Here is an 18,206-nt window from a genome sequence, read left to right on the forward strand (position 1 = left end):
TTGGGAGAGGAACTGCATCACTTTGTTGGTTGAGGTAATGAGAAGAGGCAGGAAGGACAGACAGTGTGGATGAGGGAGATGCACAAGGAGGCATTTCAGCCATCCCTCTGCACCCATCAGCTGGTCCAGTCCCATTTCAAGCTCACATGGGGTCAGTTCTCATGCCAACCCAGCAAATACTTCAGCAGTTATTAAATTTAGTTAAAGGTCAGTGTGGAACTTGGACTGAGTCACACTTAGAGCATGGGGGAAGTTGCTGTGTCATCATAGACTCTGAAAGAAGTTTAATCATAGTCAAAAATTTGTGAGTCTGAGCTGCTAGAGATGCTGGAGAGGCAGAATTCATGTTCTTGCTGGCTGAGAGTCAGTCTGGACAGTACAGGAGGAGCAGTGACAGGGTGGTGTCTCTGTCTTTAGCATTCCAGTACTGCCACTGCAGTAGCACATCCACCCCTGCAGTCTGTGCTTTGGGGGGAAAAAAAAGTTGAAAAACCTTTGAGGTTCTATGGATGAATGAAGATCTGGAATAGCTGCTCAATAGTTAAGCTACAGAAGGGTCTCCATGCTCTTGGTCTGTGGTGCCACTGCCAGAGCAGCCTTGCTCCACGCTCCCCCAGCAGCATTTTCTCTCCACTTGTGCAGCTGGTGGCAGAGCTGGTGGCTGGGATGTTCCTGCCAGTTGTGTTGAGTAACACCAACCTCAGCTGTGTCAGAATGAACAGAGCTGTGCCACAGGGAGTTCCAGAGTGACTACTCTTGCTTGCAGCCAAATCTCAGTGGGAATATTTTCTCCTCACCTGTTCCTTAGAGCCTGTACTGATGGTTTCCTGGGTTGTTTTTCAGATTAATTCTACTGTTCTAAAAGAAGACTTGAAAAGGATGGTAGAAAATTTCTATGCAGCTCTGTTTGGATATGATGAGGTAAGAGGGAATGTACAACAAGTAGACCATCAAATTCCTGAACACAGAATAGTCCAGATGGGTGAAACATTCACTGTCCATTTCTTTGGAGAAATATTACATTAGGAAAGCAGCCTTGAATGAAAGTTCTTGGAAGAAAACAGCGCAGAGCATATGGATGTAAACCATGGGGTGTGGAAGGTAGGGTGTTCTTGCTGCTTCACCATTCCTTCCTGGCCACCACAAAATCATTTCCTGGGTCTGAATCCTGTTGTACTCAGCTGTACTTTGAAAGCAAAGAGAGGATTTATAGAGTATTTATAGGGAGTACCTAATAATACAGGGAGGCAAAAGCACCACTCTACACAAGTGTCTGCAGGACTTTCAAGAGGAAAATACAATTACATAATTTTTTTTGCTCTAGTGAATATTGCACTTCAGATGCTCTAATTCACATTGTGATATTATTTTCTTTGCACAGTGATTTGCATTATTAATACATTGTAAATGTAACCTCATAGAATTGTGGACAATGTTACAATTGCAAGGTTTAATCTGTTTTAAATATAGCCAGGATGTGTCTGCTTGTGCTTTGTTGACAATCTTTTTGGAAACAAAATGTTTGCTTTGATTAAAGACAAATGTTGACATTTTTTTTATTTTTAACTGAATTTTTTAAAGTCTTTTGCCTTTGGCAAATGTGTCAGCAGAAGACAGGAGTTATGAGCCTGTGGTGACACCACCACATAATCTAAAAAGACAATAAAAGTTTAAAAGAATTTGGACAAATAACATTAATGGATGTGGTTCTTGTATAAACCAAAGCTAATATTAGATTTAGATAGTTCTTGATGAGCAGGATTTCTCTGTCATTCAGAAAGAAAAGTAAAAAAGTAAAGAAAAATATCAAACTCCAGACTACAGTTCTGCAACACTGGATTAAATATCCTTTACTTTTTATTTTTAAAGTGTCATAGGTTTCTTACATTCCCATGAGGTGATGATGCCTTCTCTGTAAGATCACCATTTTTATGGTAAAATTTCATAACATAGAAATGCAGTTATCAGCTCTGACATTAGGAATACCCTAACCCAGGTTTTTTCCAAATTAACTTGCCAGAAAATTGGTTACAGGCTGCTCTGTAAATTAATTTAAGACCAAGGCTGTTTTTCCATTCTGGGAAAGAGTGATGTTGCTGCCTTTCCACGTGCAGAGCCCATGGCAGCTGTGGGCTCTGGGACAGGTGCTGTGGCCAGGGGCCAGGTACACAAATGGGGGTGTCTTGTGTTCAGACCTTCTTCATGTGCAGTTTTTAATCCCTCTCTCTATTTCCCTTTAGGGAATCTTGTCTGATGATCGTGTTCTGGCAGCAGCTCTTTGGAGAAACCTTTTTAACAGGAACTGTGATGACCCTCGGCACCTGGAGCTGCTGGTGGAGTACGTGCGCAAACAGGTACGGCCCCACTCTCCTCAGCCTCTGCTTCAGGATGGGGAGAGCTTGCTTTTCTTGCTTGCATATGCCACTCACTTCTCATAAATAAATCTGATGTTGATAGTCAGTGATCATTTTTAAGGAGAAGAAGATAAATATCTGAAAACTGGATGGTATTTATTACAGTCATGGAATATCCTGAGCTAAGAGAGACCCCCAGGATCCCCCAGCCCAGCCCTGGCCCTGTCCAGACCCCCCAACAACCCCACCCTGGGCATCCCTGGTAGCCTCGGGGCTGTGCCCATTCCCTGGGGGGCCTGGGCAGTGCCAGCACCTCTGGGGAAGAACTTTTCCCTGAGATCCATCCTGAGCCTGCCCTGAACAGCTCCAGCTGTTCCCTCTGTCCCTGGTCACCAGAGAGAATAGATTATTACTGCAGTTTGATGACAAATGGCTGCAGAGAAATTAATGGAATATTGAAAACAATCCTGCTCACCTATTTCTGGACCCATGCTATGGAGGGTCTTGACACAATGTGCCAAAAATAGGCTGCAACTTGTAGAATTGTTATTAATATTAAAGAGTTGGGGTTCTGCTCATAGTGAAACAGCATATAGAGCTTGAAAGTCTCTTGGTGACCTTTGAGGAAAAGAAACAAACAAGTATGTTTTCCAGAATTATTTCTGTTTCTTTCAGTTATTACCTGGAGGAGACAACACTGAGTAGTGTTTGTCCTCTCAGCCCTGAGGAGGTTTGTGAACCAGATCTCTAGGAAATGTTGGTAGGATAAAGTCCATGTGATCACCAAAGAAAAGGTGTGAAAGAGGTTATGGAGGAAAAGTAGAGGGTGTTGGACAGGAAATTGAAGACCAAAACTTCCACAACATCATTCTCTGTAATGTTTCCAATACCATATTCAGCATCAGATACAGGTATGGAGAGACACTACTTAAGTGTGTGTCAAAAAGGGGAAATAAAGGCCTGAGCTTCCTAAGGACACTTAGGGAATGCCAGAGAGTTCTTGGGAGAGACTCAATTAAATGCTGAAGGTTGCTGATTCTCAATGGTGAAGCTGTAGGAAAGTTTGCTGAGGAAAAACACATATAAAAATTACGTAATTTGGGATATTTTTTTGCCAGATGGGGAATTTGTTGCACTGCTGAATATTCAAGTAAAGGATAGGTCTGAAGCAATTTGCAGTTGCATAAGAAAGAGTGATCAGGCAGGAAAATGTGGCACATTGGGGAGGAATGAGCACAGGTTCTGTGCAGACAGGTCATTCCTGCAGACAAATGGTGCACCTGAGGAAAACATTATTCCCAGCTTTACATAGGTACCAATGAGCTCTGAACTGTTACCACACAGGAATGAGGCCTTGAGATTACAGTTGTTTTATCAAATGTCAGCTCAGCTCTCCATAGTGTTTAAAAAATATAAAACAAATGCTCAGAACTACTAGGGAAGAAATAGAGGATAAAATATTGCTGTGGTGCCAGTTTTAGATCTTTGGTACCATTGTGAGCTAGAATAATGTCTCTGGTTTGGGTGCTGACCACCAGGACAGATAAAACATTAAATGAAGAAGGCTCAGAGAGGAGTGCTAAGGGTGACAGTGAAACTTCTCCTTTATTAGCAATGAGTAGAATCCTCTGCCCAAAAAAAGAATAGGAAAAAAAAATGAGGGACATCTCTGGGAAGTCCTGAAGGTGTGTGAGAGGTGAGCAAGAAAGGTGTTCAGGGACACAGAAATGTGGGGACAGAATGTTGCCACAGTTGGTCTGGGTGCTGCAATTGCACATGGGTTCTAAAGCCACTGGCATGGGTTTTGGAAGAAAAGTTTGCACAGGGCAATTAAATCCACAACCATTTGAGACTAAAAATCCATGAATGAACAGATTTTGACAGGAAGGGAAAATGAACAAGGAAAAGAGCATTGTGTGCTGTATTTAACTCCTCCTGGGGAGGCTGCTGGTGGTGACTCAGGAGCAGGACATTGTGCTTAGGTGCCTTTCCAGTGTGACCCTCTGTGGCCATGGGTGCATTGTGCGTTCATTCCCCTGTTGAGAAACTCCTTGTCCAATTATCCCTTGTTTCCAGTCACACTGTGTACCAGCTGTCCCCACAGTTTCTTGTGGATCCTGTATTTAACAGTGGCTGTTAGTGGATGCCAGAGGAGAACATACAGATAGGACAACATGTACTGTGCCTCTGCTCAGCTCTCCCAGCCTTCCTGAGCTAATGGTGGTGTCTTTGACTGATCCCTGAGGGACTTCTATCTTTTTTTTTCCCCATTTCCCATATCCAGGGTGACCAGTGATCCTCTGCTGTATGATGAGAGGGTTTTGTTTTTTTTCAGTTTTTCTTACACTGCACCTTAAAATTACATTAGTTCACAACTATCTTTCCCAGAGAGGTTGTGGATGTCTCCATCCCTGGAAGTGTTCAAGGCCAGGCTGGACAGGGCTTGGAGCAGCCTGGTCTAGTGGAAAGTGTCCCTGCCCATGGCAGGGTTGGGACTGGATGGGTTTAAAGTCACTTCCAACCCAAATCATTCAGGGATTTCTTCTGTTGTGAGGATGAGCATTCATTGCATGTTCACCTCTTCCAGCTCATGTACTTTTATGTGATAAACCCCAGGTGTTCCCTGCTAGTCAGGCTGCTTTTCTGTAGCTAAAGCCTGGGTTGTGTGTAGGATGGGAGCTCTCCATGGGGTGCTGGTGTGGGCAGTGTCCCCTGCAGTAACCACCAGGAGGATGGAGTGACTCATGGCAGCTTTGTGTGGCTCCTCTTTGCCCTGTTGCCAAACCTTCAGAGGAGGCATTAGCTAATGCAGGGAACTCCAGAGCATCTGCAGATCCTTATCCTGGCCTTTCCACGACGCTTCACACTCAGAAGTGAACTTTTTTAGGTCTACCTCACACAAATGGCAGAGTAGGCTGAAATCTCCCTGTTGTGCTTGCTTTTTGGAAAGACAAGTGTTTGTGTAGCTGCTGAGGGAGCTGGCTGGGTGATGGGACATGGCAGTGACTTGCTGTGCTTGCAGGTGCAGCACCTGGACGCTCTGAGTGGGGAGGACCTGCTGCTCACAGGCGAGGTGAGCTGGCGGCCGCTGGTGGAGAGCAACGCCCGCAGCATCCTCAAGCCCCCGTCCCCCGTTTACAACGACGAAGGACTCTGACATCCACGTGCCAGAACAGCTTGGGGAGCATGCCTGGAGTGGGACAGGGCTGAGGCTGTGTGGTCAGGAAGAACAGTCTGCTGTTGGAAGTGAAACATTTCATTAGCTATCCCATCCGTGGTGCCTCAGTAGCCTCCTGGACAGCCGTACTCCCAAACCTTCACCTGAAAATAAATGCTCATTGTTTTAAGAACCTCTGTCCTTTTTATGGCCCCAAGTGGCCCTTGCTGACAAATGGACAGAGCTGCCTTCTGTCTTTAGGAAACCAGGTCTTCACCATGACATAGAGTTCTCTCAAAAAGACATTTCTGTCCCTTGCCTCCTTTAAAGAGCTGCTACTCAGAGACACAGTGGTGTCCTCTGCTCCCTGAAAGGTTGTGAGTATAAACCTGACCTTTGCATATTTAGAGACTAAGTATATATTTTAAATGCCTGATATCAAGATGGAGTGGTCCATCTTTAGTGGAGTTAAGAATTGCTTTAACAGATTCTGAAGGGTTTTCTGTGAAAATCCATTTTAGGAACTCTCCACTTTGTTGCACAAGGATAATAGAATTCAAAGAATAATGCACAGTCCCCAGCAATCCTCTGTGACTTTAGCTGTCTTAGGGAGATTAAAGCCCCAGTTGTGGCTGGGCTGGCACTCAAAGCTGCCTCAGTACTTGATGTTTCAGTCTGCCTTGCTGATACTTCCATGTTCTTTGTAGAATTGTGCTCTAGGAATTCCTTCATGGAAAGAACATCCCTGCTGTGTCCTTGGGACAGGACTCTGTCGTCCTCCATCCCCCAAAGCAGTGGTCCAGGGGTTTTTAGCAAGATCCTTCAACACCAGTGAAAACTCTCTATAGCTGTGTAGGCAAATGGAGCCAACACAGTAATTAGGGGAGCAGGAGCTGCACTGATGAAATCAGCAGAGGCTGAGGTGCTCTGTGTGGGTGGATGGTTCACCAGGCTGTTTCCAGGTCAGTGGCAAAAACAGTTTTCATTTCTCTCCTCTCCAAAATCTGAGTCAATAATAAATGTCAGTCTGGGTTAAATTGCTGTGTGTTTGTTTTCTGTGCCATGTGTGCTTTTGATAAGAATAAACCCTATAAAATCAGGATTTATTCCTAATAAAAGTATTCAGCAAAAGTAGAAGGTGATAATCCTTAATTTGTGAATTTAATCCTTAATTTGTGACTCCTTAGTCTGGTGAAAGTGTAACTGTGCCTGGCTATGACTATTTGTCCTTCTCAAGTTGCTTTCTCCATAGTGTGTGTGTTGGAGCATATTTGCCATCCCTTCCCCATGTAAAAAGCAGTGGGGATGCAGCAGACAGGCTCCCAAACGCTGCCTTGTGGGTGTTGTTTCTTTTTTTAATCTTTTAGGGAGCCTTCTGTGTATAAAAAAGGGCTTTTTTTTTTTTTTTTTTTTTCCAGGGCAAGCTTCCTCAGTTTAACTTGTTATAAAATGAGTCATGTAAAGAGCCCCTCTCTCTGTGTGAGGTGTATCCCTTCTCTGTGAAAACATTACAGCCCAAACAACTTGCTTGCAGTTTATTTAAGATGCTTTTGTTGAAAGCTGAGCTAAGCAGAGAAACCTCTTATGTGTGAAGTATTATACAGTGTGTGTGAGATAATAACACCTTGTAATTCATTACAGCTGGCTTGTATTTACATAAAAGAAGGCTGAGCTGTGTAGGAATTTGCTGATTAATTTATTTTTAATGAGAGTGAAGTATACCAAGTACCAAAATAAACTTTACTTTGTGTATCTTACTGCTCCTGAAATAGGTGGAAAAATTAATGGTGGATATTTTGGCTCAAAGCTACATACATTAATTCATATACAAAACAGTTATTTAAACTTTAACCCCTTTCCTGCTGTGTAATTTAAACCTGGGCTCATGTTCTCCATGCCATGGGAACACAGGGCTGGGAGCACACCTTCAACCAGCCCAGGGACCTGGCTGCAGGGAGGCTGGAGAGCTGCTGCAATTCTTGGCTGGCCAGCCTGGAGGGGAGAGCACCTTTGTGCTCTGAATGTGGGACAGCATGTGGTCAAACTGAAGCCTCCCCTGTGTTTATGGGCAGGAGGCTCCACAAGTGATGGTGCCAGATTGGAGTCACTGGCATCTGCCCTTGTACCTTTTATTAGGGTGAGAATAAAGGCCTGTAATCACAGCTCTGGCTGGGCCATGAAATGCCTTCACTCACCCCTGCAAGGGCTGAGCCAGCAATGGGGAGTGCTTGGGTGTGTGGGGCCTGGTGAAAAAACAAGGCAGGTACTCTCTCTGAATTAAAAGGGTAATTTGTCAGAGAGGCAAAATCCACTGGAGGCTACACAGGACCAGGGAAGACTTTGCTTCCCAGTCATTAGTTACCCAGAAAAAGGATCCTACAATATTATGTTGGATACCAGGAGGAAATTCTTCCCTGCCAGGGTGGTGAGGCCCTGGCACAGGTTGCCCAGAGAGGCCGTGGCTGCCCTGGAAGTGTCCAAGGCCAGGTTGGACAGGGCTTGGAGCCACCTGGGATGGTGGAAGGGGCATGGCATGGCAAGGGGTGGAATGAGATGAACTTTAAATAAAAGTTCCTTCCAAGCCAAACCATTCTGGGATTCTAATGTGACCCCTATTGCTCTCAAAAGGTGAGGAAAGGTGAGCTGGAAAACTTCCATTGCCAGTATCTTCCATAAGACACCTCTCCATGCAGAAGGAGAGACAGTACATTTCCCATTGCAAGTGTTCCAGCAGCAGAGATTGGCAGGTGAGTGATTCCCATGCACAGCTCTGCTTCAAGGGCAGCAGAGCAGAGGGGGGTTAACCAAACATTGTAAAGCCCATCTTTACATATTTTCAAAGTTTTCCAAAGGGAATGACTGAAGATATCTCACTTATGGACAGTTCTTTGTTTATGCTGTTGGGTTTTTGGAAAGTGGTCTCAGACCATCAGCTTGGAGACACTTACTGTATTTAAATGAACATATCTGTGTGAATTTCTTCTGGAAGGAACCACTTTATCATTTAGCCTGATCTCCTATCTCATATTCAGCATTTGGACATCACTTAGGATTCCAAAGGACTTTCTCTTCAACTCTTCCAGGAATCTTAAAATTAAGAGACATGAGCCCCTAGGAAGCACTCATGATTTCAGCTGGATCCTGGGTTCCTCTCTGTGGGAAGAAGGATCAGCACTCAGTGTCCTCCTTATCTTCTGTTTTGCACCATGGAAGAGTAGGGGCATGTTTTACCTCACGGGGTCAAACCTGGGAAGTCTGTTGCTTTAGGCTGGTGTTTTTGAGATGTTTTGGAGTAGGGGGGAATCATCTGATGCTCTTTAATGCCCACTCTATTTTAGGTGGTTAAATGTTTTCCTGTGTCACCTTGTCACACCACCCTTGGGTGTTGAACGGTTTTCTCCTGTATTTTCAATGTGCTGCAGTGCTGAGAGCACAGGAATCCTCAATGATCTCCACATTTCCTGAGCTATCCAGTGCTTAAGCCCTGTTGAAGTGCAGTTCCCACTTCCCAGATTTGTGACTCCTGTCCTCACCTGCCACAAAGTAATATTTTCAGTTGTGTCTCTGCCCCACCGAGCCCTCAGGTCAGAACTGCTGCTCCTGACCTGACAGAATTAACCAATTAACCACTGTCCTCTCTCCCTGCCCTTGGCTCAGCAAATGTGGGAAGCAGAAACTGGACACTAAGAACAATTTTTTCCACCAGAGTTTTCAATTATTTGAATGCAGAGTAGGTGAAGCTGGGAGGGTGGGGCTGGTTGTGCAAGCTTGGTCCCTGTGAAATGTACCAGTGGCACTGCATGGCACCACTCTGAGGAGCACTGGGACCCATGCCCTAACCTGTGACCCACTTGTATTTTCCATTCTCCTACTTGTTGGAGAATGGTTTAATCCTGGTGGTTGTCTGCATCCCAGGGATGTGCTGAAGTACTGCTGGAGTATTTGGAGAGGTTTGCTGATACCCAATGTGTGCTGAATGAGGCATCAAGCTCCAAAGCTGCACTGTGTGCTTCCTTCCAGGAAGAGGAGAGTCCCAGTATAAGGAATTGTGTTTGAGTTAATCCATACCTAGAAACTGCTGTGTCTTCCTAATTCTTCTGCTCAGAGAGCTGTGCCACAAATGCAGAGATTACTCCAGGCCCCAGTGCGGGGTTTGGTCATGGCCACAGCCTTGTACATGAGCTTTTTTCTTGGGTGATGCTGGTGGCAGCTAATTTAGAATCATGGAATATCCTGACCTGGAAGAGACCCATCAGGATCACTGAGTCCAGCTCCTGGCTCTGCACAGGACCCCAAACATCCCACCCTGTGCCTGAGAGCATTGTCCATGTTTCCTAGTGGAGATGTCCCTGTATGGGCTCCTCCCTTCCCCATCTGCCTCTTCACATCTCCCCTGCTTGTCTGATCTCTGTGATCTAAATGAGCTCCAATCAAGGCTTCTTTGCTCTTTTCTCTGCAAGAGGCTGTGATGAATCTGTATCCTGTCCTTCCCACTGACCTGCACTGTGTCCAGCTCTCCAGGCTGGATGGACAGCTGTCCCAGCTCTCTGGCTGATGGTGTTCCTGTGCTGCAGGGAACAGGATCTCCATCTTTGGCCTCGTTGTGTCTGCACATCCTGGCCCTCAGCATGCTCCATGTTTTCCTGAAGCTCTGAGAAGGCAAGGAGAGGGTGGCAGCTTATGTGAGAGCCTGGGAAAGTTGGCAAGGACATAGGAAAGACCCTGAGGCTCAACACGAGTGGTCAGTGACAGAGTGCCCGACCCTCCTGCCCCTGCAGAGGGACTGTCACCTGTGGGTGCCGTGGGCTGCCTGGCCTCCTGCACCCTGATGGGCACATTAACAATCCTCTAATCCTTCCCAGACTCCTCTGGTGAGGGTTTTTGTTTTTGACCACTGCCCCTTCTTCAGGCGTTCAGGGCTGCCCTGTGCATCCTCCGTGTGTTCTTCTTGAAGTTGCTGAACATGTTGAGGGAGTACTTGTTTTGCTTACAGTCATTCAACCTGCTGGGCAGCTTGCTCTGCTCATTTGTGGGACAGAAGAGATGGCTGGGCCTCATCCTTCCACTGGGAATGCAGAGCTCACATGAGAGTGATTCTGCCTTCTGCTGCTACATCTCAGTGACTGTTCCAGATGTGATATGCTGGGAGCAGCCAGGGAGTTTAGGTAAAGTGACAATAGATTCACCAGAGGGATCTGGGGCAGGTTAGTGGAAACACTCCCAAATGCCTTGAAGTTTTTTTAATCTTCTTCTAGGGAGCCTTCTGTGTATAAAAAAAAAGGCATTTTGTTTTTTTTTTTCCAAGACAAACTTCCTCAGTTTAACTTGTTATATAAAGTGCAACATCTGTAACCAGCAGCATCTACTGTCCTGTTGTTTCTGTCTCATGCAGGTGTGTTCATGTAAGAGGGCCCTGCACAAGCTGCTGAGCCTGGATCCTGTTGGGAAGCTGCTGCAGCTTTTCCAGAAGTGAGAGCTCCCTCGTTCTTGTTTTTGTGAGAAGTGAGTAGTCCTGCACATGCAAAGTCTTCATTAATGACTACATCACAATGAGCTGGGTTCCTTCATTCCTCATCCCACCTGCCAGCTCCTGGGCTGCTCCACATTCTGTCAAAACCAGGCATCTTGGGCAGATTTACTCAATGTCCCACATCCTTCCCTGTGCACCCTCTTCCTGCTGGTAGCCAGCCACAGTGATGTTACAACACCCATTTCCATCTCTGTGGATTCCCTTTGGAAGGAGACACAGAGGGGTGTCTGGAAGTGCTTTTTCCCATGTTTAGTACAGGGCAGCAGCTGAGGGAAGCAGCACACTGTGGTCCATCTCCTGCCAGCTGTGCATCAGCCCCCAGAGCAGCTCCATGAACACACGTTGGCTTCCCTGCATGGCACAGGGGTGGTAGAGACCTTGGAGCTGCAACAGGACAGGACCTCTGTGCTGGACACACAGCTGGGCAGGGGCAGCAGGACATGGGGATCCCCTGACATCCTTTGTGGATGGATCATTTGCCCTGTGGCTGCCAATTGGTGCCCAGTGCCCTCCTTCAGTGGCGCAGGTGTGAGGCTGCCTCGCCCCTGATTTGAGAGGGTCTTAACAAATGAATGGAAAAGATGAAACATGGAATTTGTGTGCTGCTGCTGTGCTTAGGTGCTGTAATTCCATGGCTGGGAAGCTTGGACAAAAAATGGGGAGACTTGACTTTGCACTGCTCTGTGGGTTCAGTGCTGACAGAGCTCAGTGCAGGAACTGAAATTGGGACTTTTTTCATCCAGCTCTGCTGGCTGAGTGCATCTGGCCAGTGAATTCTGCAGTGAAGTGCTGCTATGCAGTGCCTCCCAGAAATGCTGGTACAACACTGGGGAGCACCTTGATGTTTTAAAATGGAAGATTAGGTTTCAGTCTGAAATAGAGGGGGGAAAAAAGCAAATCTGGCTTCTCATGTTCCCGGGTGAGTGCTCTCCAAGGTCTATCACGAAACAGGTTGGCAGGCTGCCTCCCATGTGTGCGTGAAGAGGAAGCAGCAGGTACATTCTGTGGAAAGCCCAGGCAAGTTGTTTGTGTTTGCTGAGCTCCAAGAACATCTGTGGGATGGAAGAATGAAGTATTGCCTAATGCTTGGATCCTGGCTGAGCTCAGATATCAGCCTGAGCAGAGCTGCCCAGGGACATTGACATTGGCACTTGGGGCGTGTGTTCAACCAGAGGGAATTTTCCCCTTGTCTTTTTCTCTGTTGATTGCAGGTGTGTAGACAACACTTCCAGATAAGATCCCTGGTTGTAGCTAGCAAAAATGGGCTGATGGGATTCCCACATCCTGTGTTGGCCAATCCCCCTCTGGAGTGCAATTAGAGCCTTTTACCAGACAGCAGGGACAGGACACCTCTCATCTAATTTTAGATGTCTGCATGGTAAACCTCTGTCACTGACTTGGGCAGCCCAAGCTGCTCAGAGGGGAGAGATAAGAACTTCCAAGGCACATTTTATCAGGCCTGTTCCAGGTGTCTGCTGCAGGGTGAGGTAACTGACTCCTAGAAATCTCTGCCTCCCCACCAACCCTGAAGGAGCCCTGCCTGACAAGCCAGGCTGGAGATGTTTACACTGTGTGTGCTTTCATGTGCTGAGGACCATGAGAAATTACTGGAGGGAGAGTAGATCATTACCAAACACCAGCTGGAGACAGTGCAAATCCCTTTAACAAATCCTCATTATAGAATCAGCAGCAGAAAATATGCATTTGATGACTTTTTTTAAATTCACGCTCTTTTCAGCTAGATTTTCAGCTCTTTAGGAAGCCAAAAAATAGGGTGATGGTACACTTATTTTCTGTTATTACCCTGGCAAAGCAGCTCCAGAAAAACACCCACCATGTTACAGCTCCTTTCCTTTGTTACTTCCCCAAACTTCCTTACACTGGGTTACTGTTCACATTTTAAGTTATTCTTTTAGCTGTTCTAACATTTAATTTCACCTGTAACACTTCTGTGCCAGCAGTTTTGTTATCATTATGTCCCATCCCCACTTTGCCCTTACTCACTGCATCACAGCCAACTGGCAGCCAACTTCTGTCTTCTGATTCAGTCAATGCAATGTTCTTGCCATTTGCAGTCCTGCTGAGGCTTCATCCTGACTTCAGGCATCTAGAGACTAGACAGCTACTCCAAACTAATCAGCTGGAGTCCCTGGAGAGTGGTAATGCCTTGGGGACATGATTCATCCCACCTGACTTAGAGCCTGGTGTCTGGATGTGAGGTTCACACTCAGGCATGGCCATCCCTCTCCACTGACTATTGTCTCATGATTATTCCAGGGCACACATTTAGCTTTTATATGACTTAATGGAATTTATTCTCAGGCAATTTTGTCGATAAAAGACCGATTGATCACATAACTCTCCAGCCAGACCTTCATTTCCTAGTTGCCTGTGTGGAGTTCAGTAGCTCCAGGGTGAGCTGATCTCTGCTCCTCTGCAGTTCTTCACGTGTTGTGTTCTCCTGGTGTGTTCTTACACTGTGCTTTAATTCACATAGCAATGTCTGCCTGTACTGTTCCTCCAAAAATAACTCCATGATGCTTTTGGGAAGCTGGAGTTAACTAATCCCCAGTAAGCAGCATGTGGGCAGTATCATCATTCACACAGCACCAGACTCCTAAGGCTGAATGACCTTGAAGGATTTCCAGGGAGATGTTAAGAGCACATGAAATACTGCTCTTCTCACCTGCAGTACCTAATGACCAAGATTCCTGCTGTGATTCCTACAAACACCATGACTCTGTGTGTCAAAAAATAGAATGTTCTGGCTTCTCTGCCAGATGCTGGTGTAGCAGAGCCAAGCTCCCAAGAAATGCTAAGGAGGAGCATTGTCTGTGGCTCAGGGATGAGTAAGTTTCTCTGCTCAGTCTGATTACCCACTTGGGATATTTGTGTTTCATTATAACTGACACTAAGCAGCGTGTTTGATTTGGAACAAATTTCAAGCAGGAACAAGTTCCAGCATCTGCATTTCCACTGTGAGCACAGTGAGGGACAAAACAGGTTAGAGCCTGCTAGGCCAAGGGTGGGGACCTCTCTAGGGAAGGGAAGAGGAGGGGAGGACAGTACATTAATCAGTTACAAGGAAAAGGAAGAAACACCTTGAAGAGCTGATATTCTGCCCCTTGCAAAAGGGACATTCTGGGCACCCAGTATCAGGTGTGTGTCTGGGGAAGTCGGGTGAGGGAGCTGGGGAAAGCCGGCTCCTCCCTCGGTGTGGGAGGCTGAACCTGGTGATTAAGGAGTTGAGCTTATGCTGAGTCCTGAAGGAACCTGTTGGGAGGAGCTCAGGTGTGCAGGAGGGGCAGAAAACACCTGAAGACGGACACAGGACTAATCCAGCAGGAGAGACACCTCTCGGCATCAGCAGTTCAGTCATGTTCAATTACCTGGCAGTCGAGGTGAGGCCCCAGCTCCACCGCAGCTATGGGAGCCAGCAAGGGGTGTCTGGGCCACTGAAGAGCCGCCTGGAACAGCTGAAGAAGCCGTGGTGGAGGGAGCCCACCCCGCTGGTGCTCCAGCACAGCGAGACAGCCAGGCTGGCCATCGATGCCTTTCTTGAGCAGGGGGAGCGCGGCTACCTGAGCGCCATCGCCGAGGAGAGGGAGCTGCCCTTTCTTTCCACCTTGGACATGGAGTATATCAGCCATCAGAGGAACCAGAGCTTCCCAGACCCTGGTGCAATGAAAGACAAAGAAGCTGACCCTGGTGAGACAGACACTGCAGACAGGTTCTCCCTCAACTCTGAACTAACATCGGGCACCTACTTCCCCCTCATGTCTGATGTGCACCCTCCGGAGCTGGAGCTGGGGTGGCCAGGGACACCGCTCCTCACGGTGTCTGGCCAGACTCAAGCCACTGTGATTTTCCAAAGAAACAAAACGAACAGCATTAAGGATTTGGTCCGGTCTCTGATCAGCCGGGCACGGACGGTACGTACAGAGCTGTGTCCCTTGAGGGGAGCCTTGTGCCACAGCTCCCACGCCTGTAACCACACGCTCCACGCTGTGGCTGCTCTCTACATGTCTCTCATGATGGGATTGCTTTTTCTGCAGCAGACCTGTAGCTGTTCCTGCTCCTTTCCTTTCTTGTAATTTCTTTCTGCCTGGGATTTCATGTCATCCAGGCCTTGCAGGCTCTCTGTGTCCACGGCTGTGGGGATGCAGAGCAGTCCCATGTGGGTGCATGGCAGGGCCTGCAGTGTCCCTGGCTCTGTGTCCCAGCCAGCCCTGCTTCCTCTGCACAGCCAGGGCTCTTCTCCAGCCCTGGACATCATTTTAAGCTGTGCAAGACAATACCACTGATGAGCTGCTGTCACAGAAAGAATCACAGAATGGTTTGTGTTGGAAGGAACCTTAAAGCCCATCTCATTCCATGCCCTGCCATGGCAGGGACACCTTCCACTAAACCAGGTTGCTCCAAGCCCTGTCCAACCTGGCCTTGGACACTACCCAGGACCTCACCACATATGACCTGAGTAAATTTGTGGGACTGAAAAATCCCTGCCTGTGGTTTGAATTAAGTTAGAATCCTGTCTCCTAGGCTTGATGTCTGCCTCTCTGAGGATGAGTAAGATCAGCCCATTTTGCCCCATTGCACAGTTTCTGGTGTGTTATTACAACCCTCAGATGTAATAAAAACTGGATGATTACAGTGCCTGCCTAGCAAGCACAATGCTGGCATGAATTTATTCACCCAATTATGCTTCTTGTTGTTTCTTTTGCCTTGCCACTGTACTCTGTGTGAAAGCAGCAGCTCAGACAACTATCTCAGACACATATTCAGCTTTTGTCTTTGTCCTATTTATGGTTCTGTTCAGCTGTTTCACATCAATCTTCTCTTGTACTATTTGTGTTGAGATACTGAGGAAACATTAGAGCAAAGTTCACTTTGACCAGTCAGCTTCTGGCAGTTTCTCTTATCACTCCAGTAGTTTCCTATTTAACTTCACAGTCACTCCTTATATTCATTGTTGCTTGTGCAAAAGCTGGAGATAAGGAATCACCTGGATCACTGCAGCTCAAGTGTGATGTTCTTTAACTATCAGCAGAGCTGAGCAAATGCATTTATGTATTCCCAGCAGCTCAGATTGCTGTGCAGCATTAAAACATCCTCAAAGAGCCACATATCAGTGAAGTTTGGGTGTGATATGAGGTGAATGGGGATATTTTTTCTTTTGCCCATGAGCTGCTGCTCAGTTGTAAGCAGCCCTTGCTTAATGCCTGGACTTCTATTGCATCTTACAGGTAATTACAGGAAGTTTCAGTCCAGGAAATAAGCGACAAAAAGCTTTGTTTGTCCTTGTAGGCAGCTGATTTATGACAGTTTAAATGATCTGAAAAGTTCTGTGATATTGACCCCATCCTTGTCAGCAATGGGGATTAAGGCACAGTCATGGCAGAATGCACAGAGTAAATGACTACCAAGAAGTGTCCTCCTGTTACTCAGCACGTGTCCCGGATCTTCAGTGATATTACGATCCTTTAAGCCACAGGAAAAACATCTTGCTGCTTTCTCAGTTCACAGGAACCTCTCAGTTGCTGCAGGCAAGTTGCCCAGGCAGTGGATGCTTTATTGTACTTTCAGTACAGTCTGAGGTTTTTGCTTTCTTTGCTTGGGTTGACAAAGCCCTGACAATCTTCTGCCCTTCATGTTTGAGTTCAGGGTTTCACACAGTTTTTTTACTGCTGTGTGAAATGTGAGAATGAGTTTTTAAGTATCTTACTGATTTATTACTGGTGTTCTACCAACTTTTGGGTTAGCAGCTCTGGCCAGTGCTTCCCATGATTAACTCTATGATTGATGGCAATTCCAGCTCATTCACAACCCCAGTTACACATATTTAAGTACTTAGTGAGTCATTTTGCTCAACAAACCATCCAAAATGATGTTACTTATGTGTCTTAATGACAAAAGAGCAAACAGAGGTAAAAAACTTCCTTTGCTTGAAGTGCCAGTATGAACCATTTGGAGAACCACCTGTTTTTTTGCTTTGCAGCTGCTGTTTCTACATTTCCAACATTTTTGCCACTAGACTTCCAGCTTTTGTTGTGGATTCCTCTTGTAAAGTGTTTCTCCTCCCCTGGGATATACAGTGCTGGTTGGAAAGATGTTGAGATCCCCAAGTGTAGACTGGAGTGTCTTGAAATGCTGTTTGCTTTTTCCCCGGCAGAACAACGTCAGCTGACATCTCTTGCAACAGCATATTTGTACTGACAAATTAGTAAAAGGAGCATTTGTTTCATGGGTATCTTTTGCTGGTGCAGTTGGTCTTTCACCTTCACTGTATTTAACCAACTCTCTTTGAAGATGGATGTTCAGATTTGAGCTTTTCTCTTTGCAGACATAAGAAGATGCAGCCACACCTTTGCCTTCATTTGATAATACTATTACAATTTTGCTCTTGCTGGATGAGCTCCAATCTGGTTTGAACTGTCCATGCTGCTTCTTTCACCTCTCTTGTGCCCCTTGGACTCTGGCTGTGCACTCCTGTCTGTGCCTGGTGGCAGAAGGGTCCCTGACGCTCCCCAGGGGAGCAGGAGATCAAATGGCACCACTGTAGTAATAACCCAAACCACACTGCTATTGGCAAATACCAGTAAAACCAGCTGTGCTTGTTAGAAACCAGACAGATGGCAAACCCCAGTGGGGTTCTGGTAAGTGCTGTAATTCCTAAAGTGATGACTCCAGTAATTGCTGAATTGTGAGTTTCCAGAAGTGGGTTTGGAAATGTCATGATTTAACCCTACAATGGCAAGGTGTGAACTTTTTTAAAGCCTGTGGGGCAGCTGTGTCTCTGTAGCCAAGTCTCTTGCCAAGGCCAAGCCATGGGCTCAGAGGTTGTGATCAGCCTGGTGAGGAGCAGGGATGGCCCGAGGCAGCCCCAGCCTTGCAACCCCCACCCAGCACTGAAACAGAGGGGCTGGAGGCACTGACACAGCTTTAGCTTTGTAATTGTTTAGGTTTGATTGACTTGAATGCCCAAAGCCTTAAATGTGTGACATGAGCTCTCAGGAGCCTCAATTGCAAATGGTACTCGAATACTCAACTCCCATTGCTTTAGGAGGTTTGGGGGAAAAAACTTCCAGGGTCTTCTTTCCCCCAAATTTCTCGGCTTTGGGGTTGATGTGATGTTATTGTAAAGCTGCCTGCTTTGATTTCCAAA

The 18,206-nt window shown here is 46.5% G+C and overlaps 2 protein-coding genes across 3 annotated transcripts in view; both read left to right on the forward strand.

Moving 5' to 3' along the window:
• Positions 1-6,645, forward strand: part of LOC107213309 (ubiquinol-cytochrome-c reductase complex assembly factor 1) — a 46,806-nt gene extending 40,161 nt beyond the window's left edge. For both annotated transcript variants that reach the window (XM_015647601.2, XM_015647602.2), the window contains 3 exons: positions 844-921; positions 2,241-2,354; positions 5,377-6,645. In XM_015647601.2, the coding sequence (XP_015503087.1) occupies positions 844-921; positions 2,241-2,354; positions 5,377-5,511 (327 nt within the window). In that variant the 3' untranslated portion in view covers positions 5,512-6,645. The remainder of the gene's footprint in view (positions 1-843; positions 922-2,240; positions 2,355-5,376) is intronic.
• Positions 6,646-8,090: 1,445 nt separating this feature from the next.
• Positions 8,091-18,206, forward strand: part of FAM83C (family with sequence similarity 83 member C) — a 28,683-nt gene continuing 18,567 nt past the window's right edge. Inside the window, exons 1-2 of the mRNA XM_033519156.1 lie at positions 8,091-8,258; positions 10,904-14,973. Of these exons, the coding sequence (XP_033375047.1) occupies positions 14,419-14,973 (555 nt within the window). The 5' untranslated portion in view covers positions 8,091-8,258; positions 10,904-14,418. The remainder of the gene's footprint in view (positions 8,259-10,903; positions 14,974-18,206) is intronic.

This window comes from Parus major, chromosome 20 (genome assembly GCF_001522545.3).
Source record: "Parus major isolate Abel chromosome 20, Parus_major1.1, whole genome shotgun sequence".
Taxonomy (NCBI): Eukaryota; Metazoa; Chordata; class Aves; order Passeriformes; family Paridae; genus Parus; species Parus major.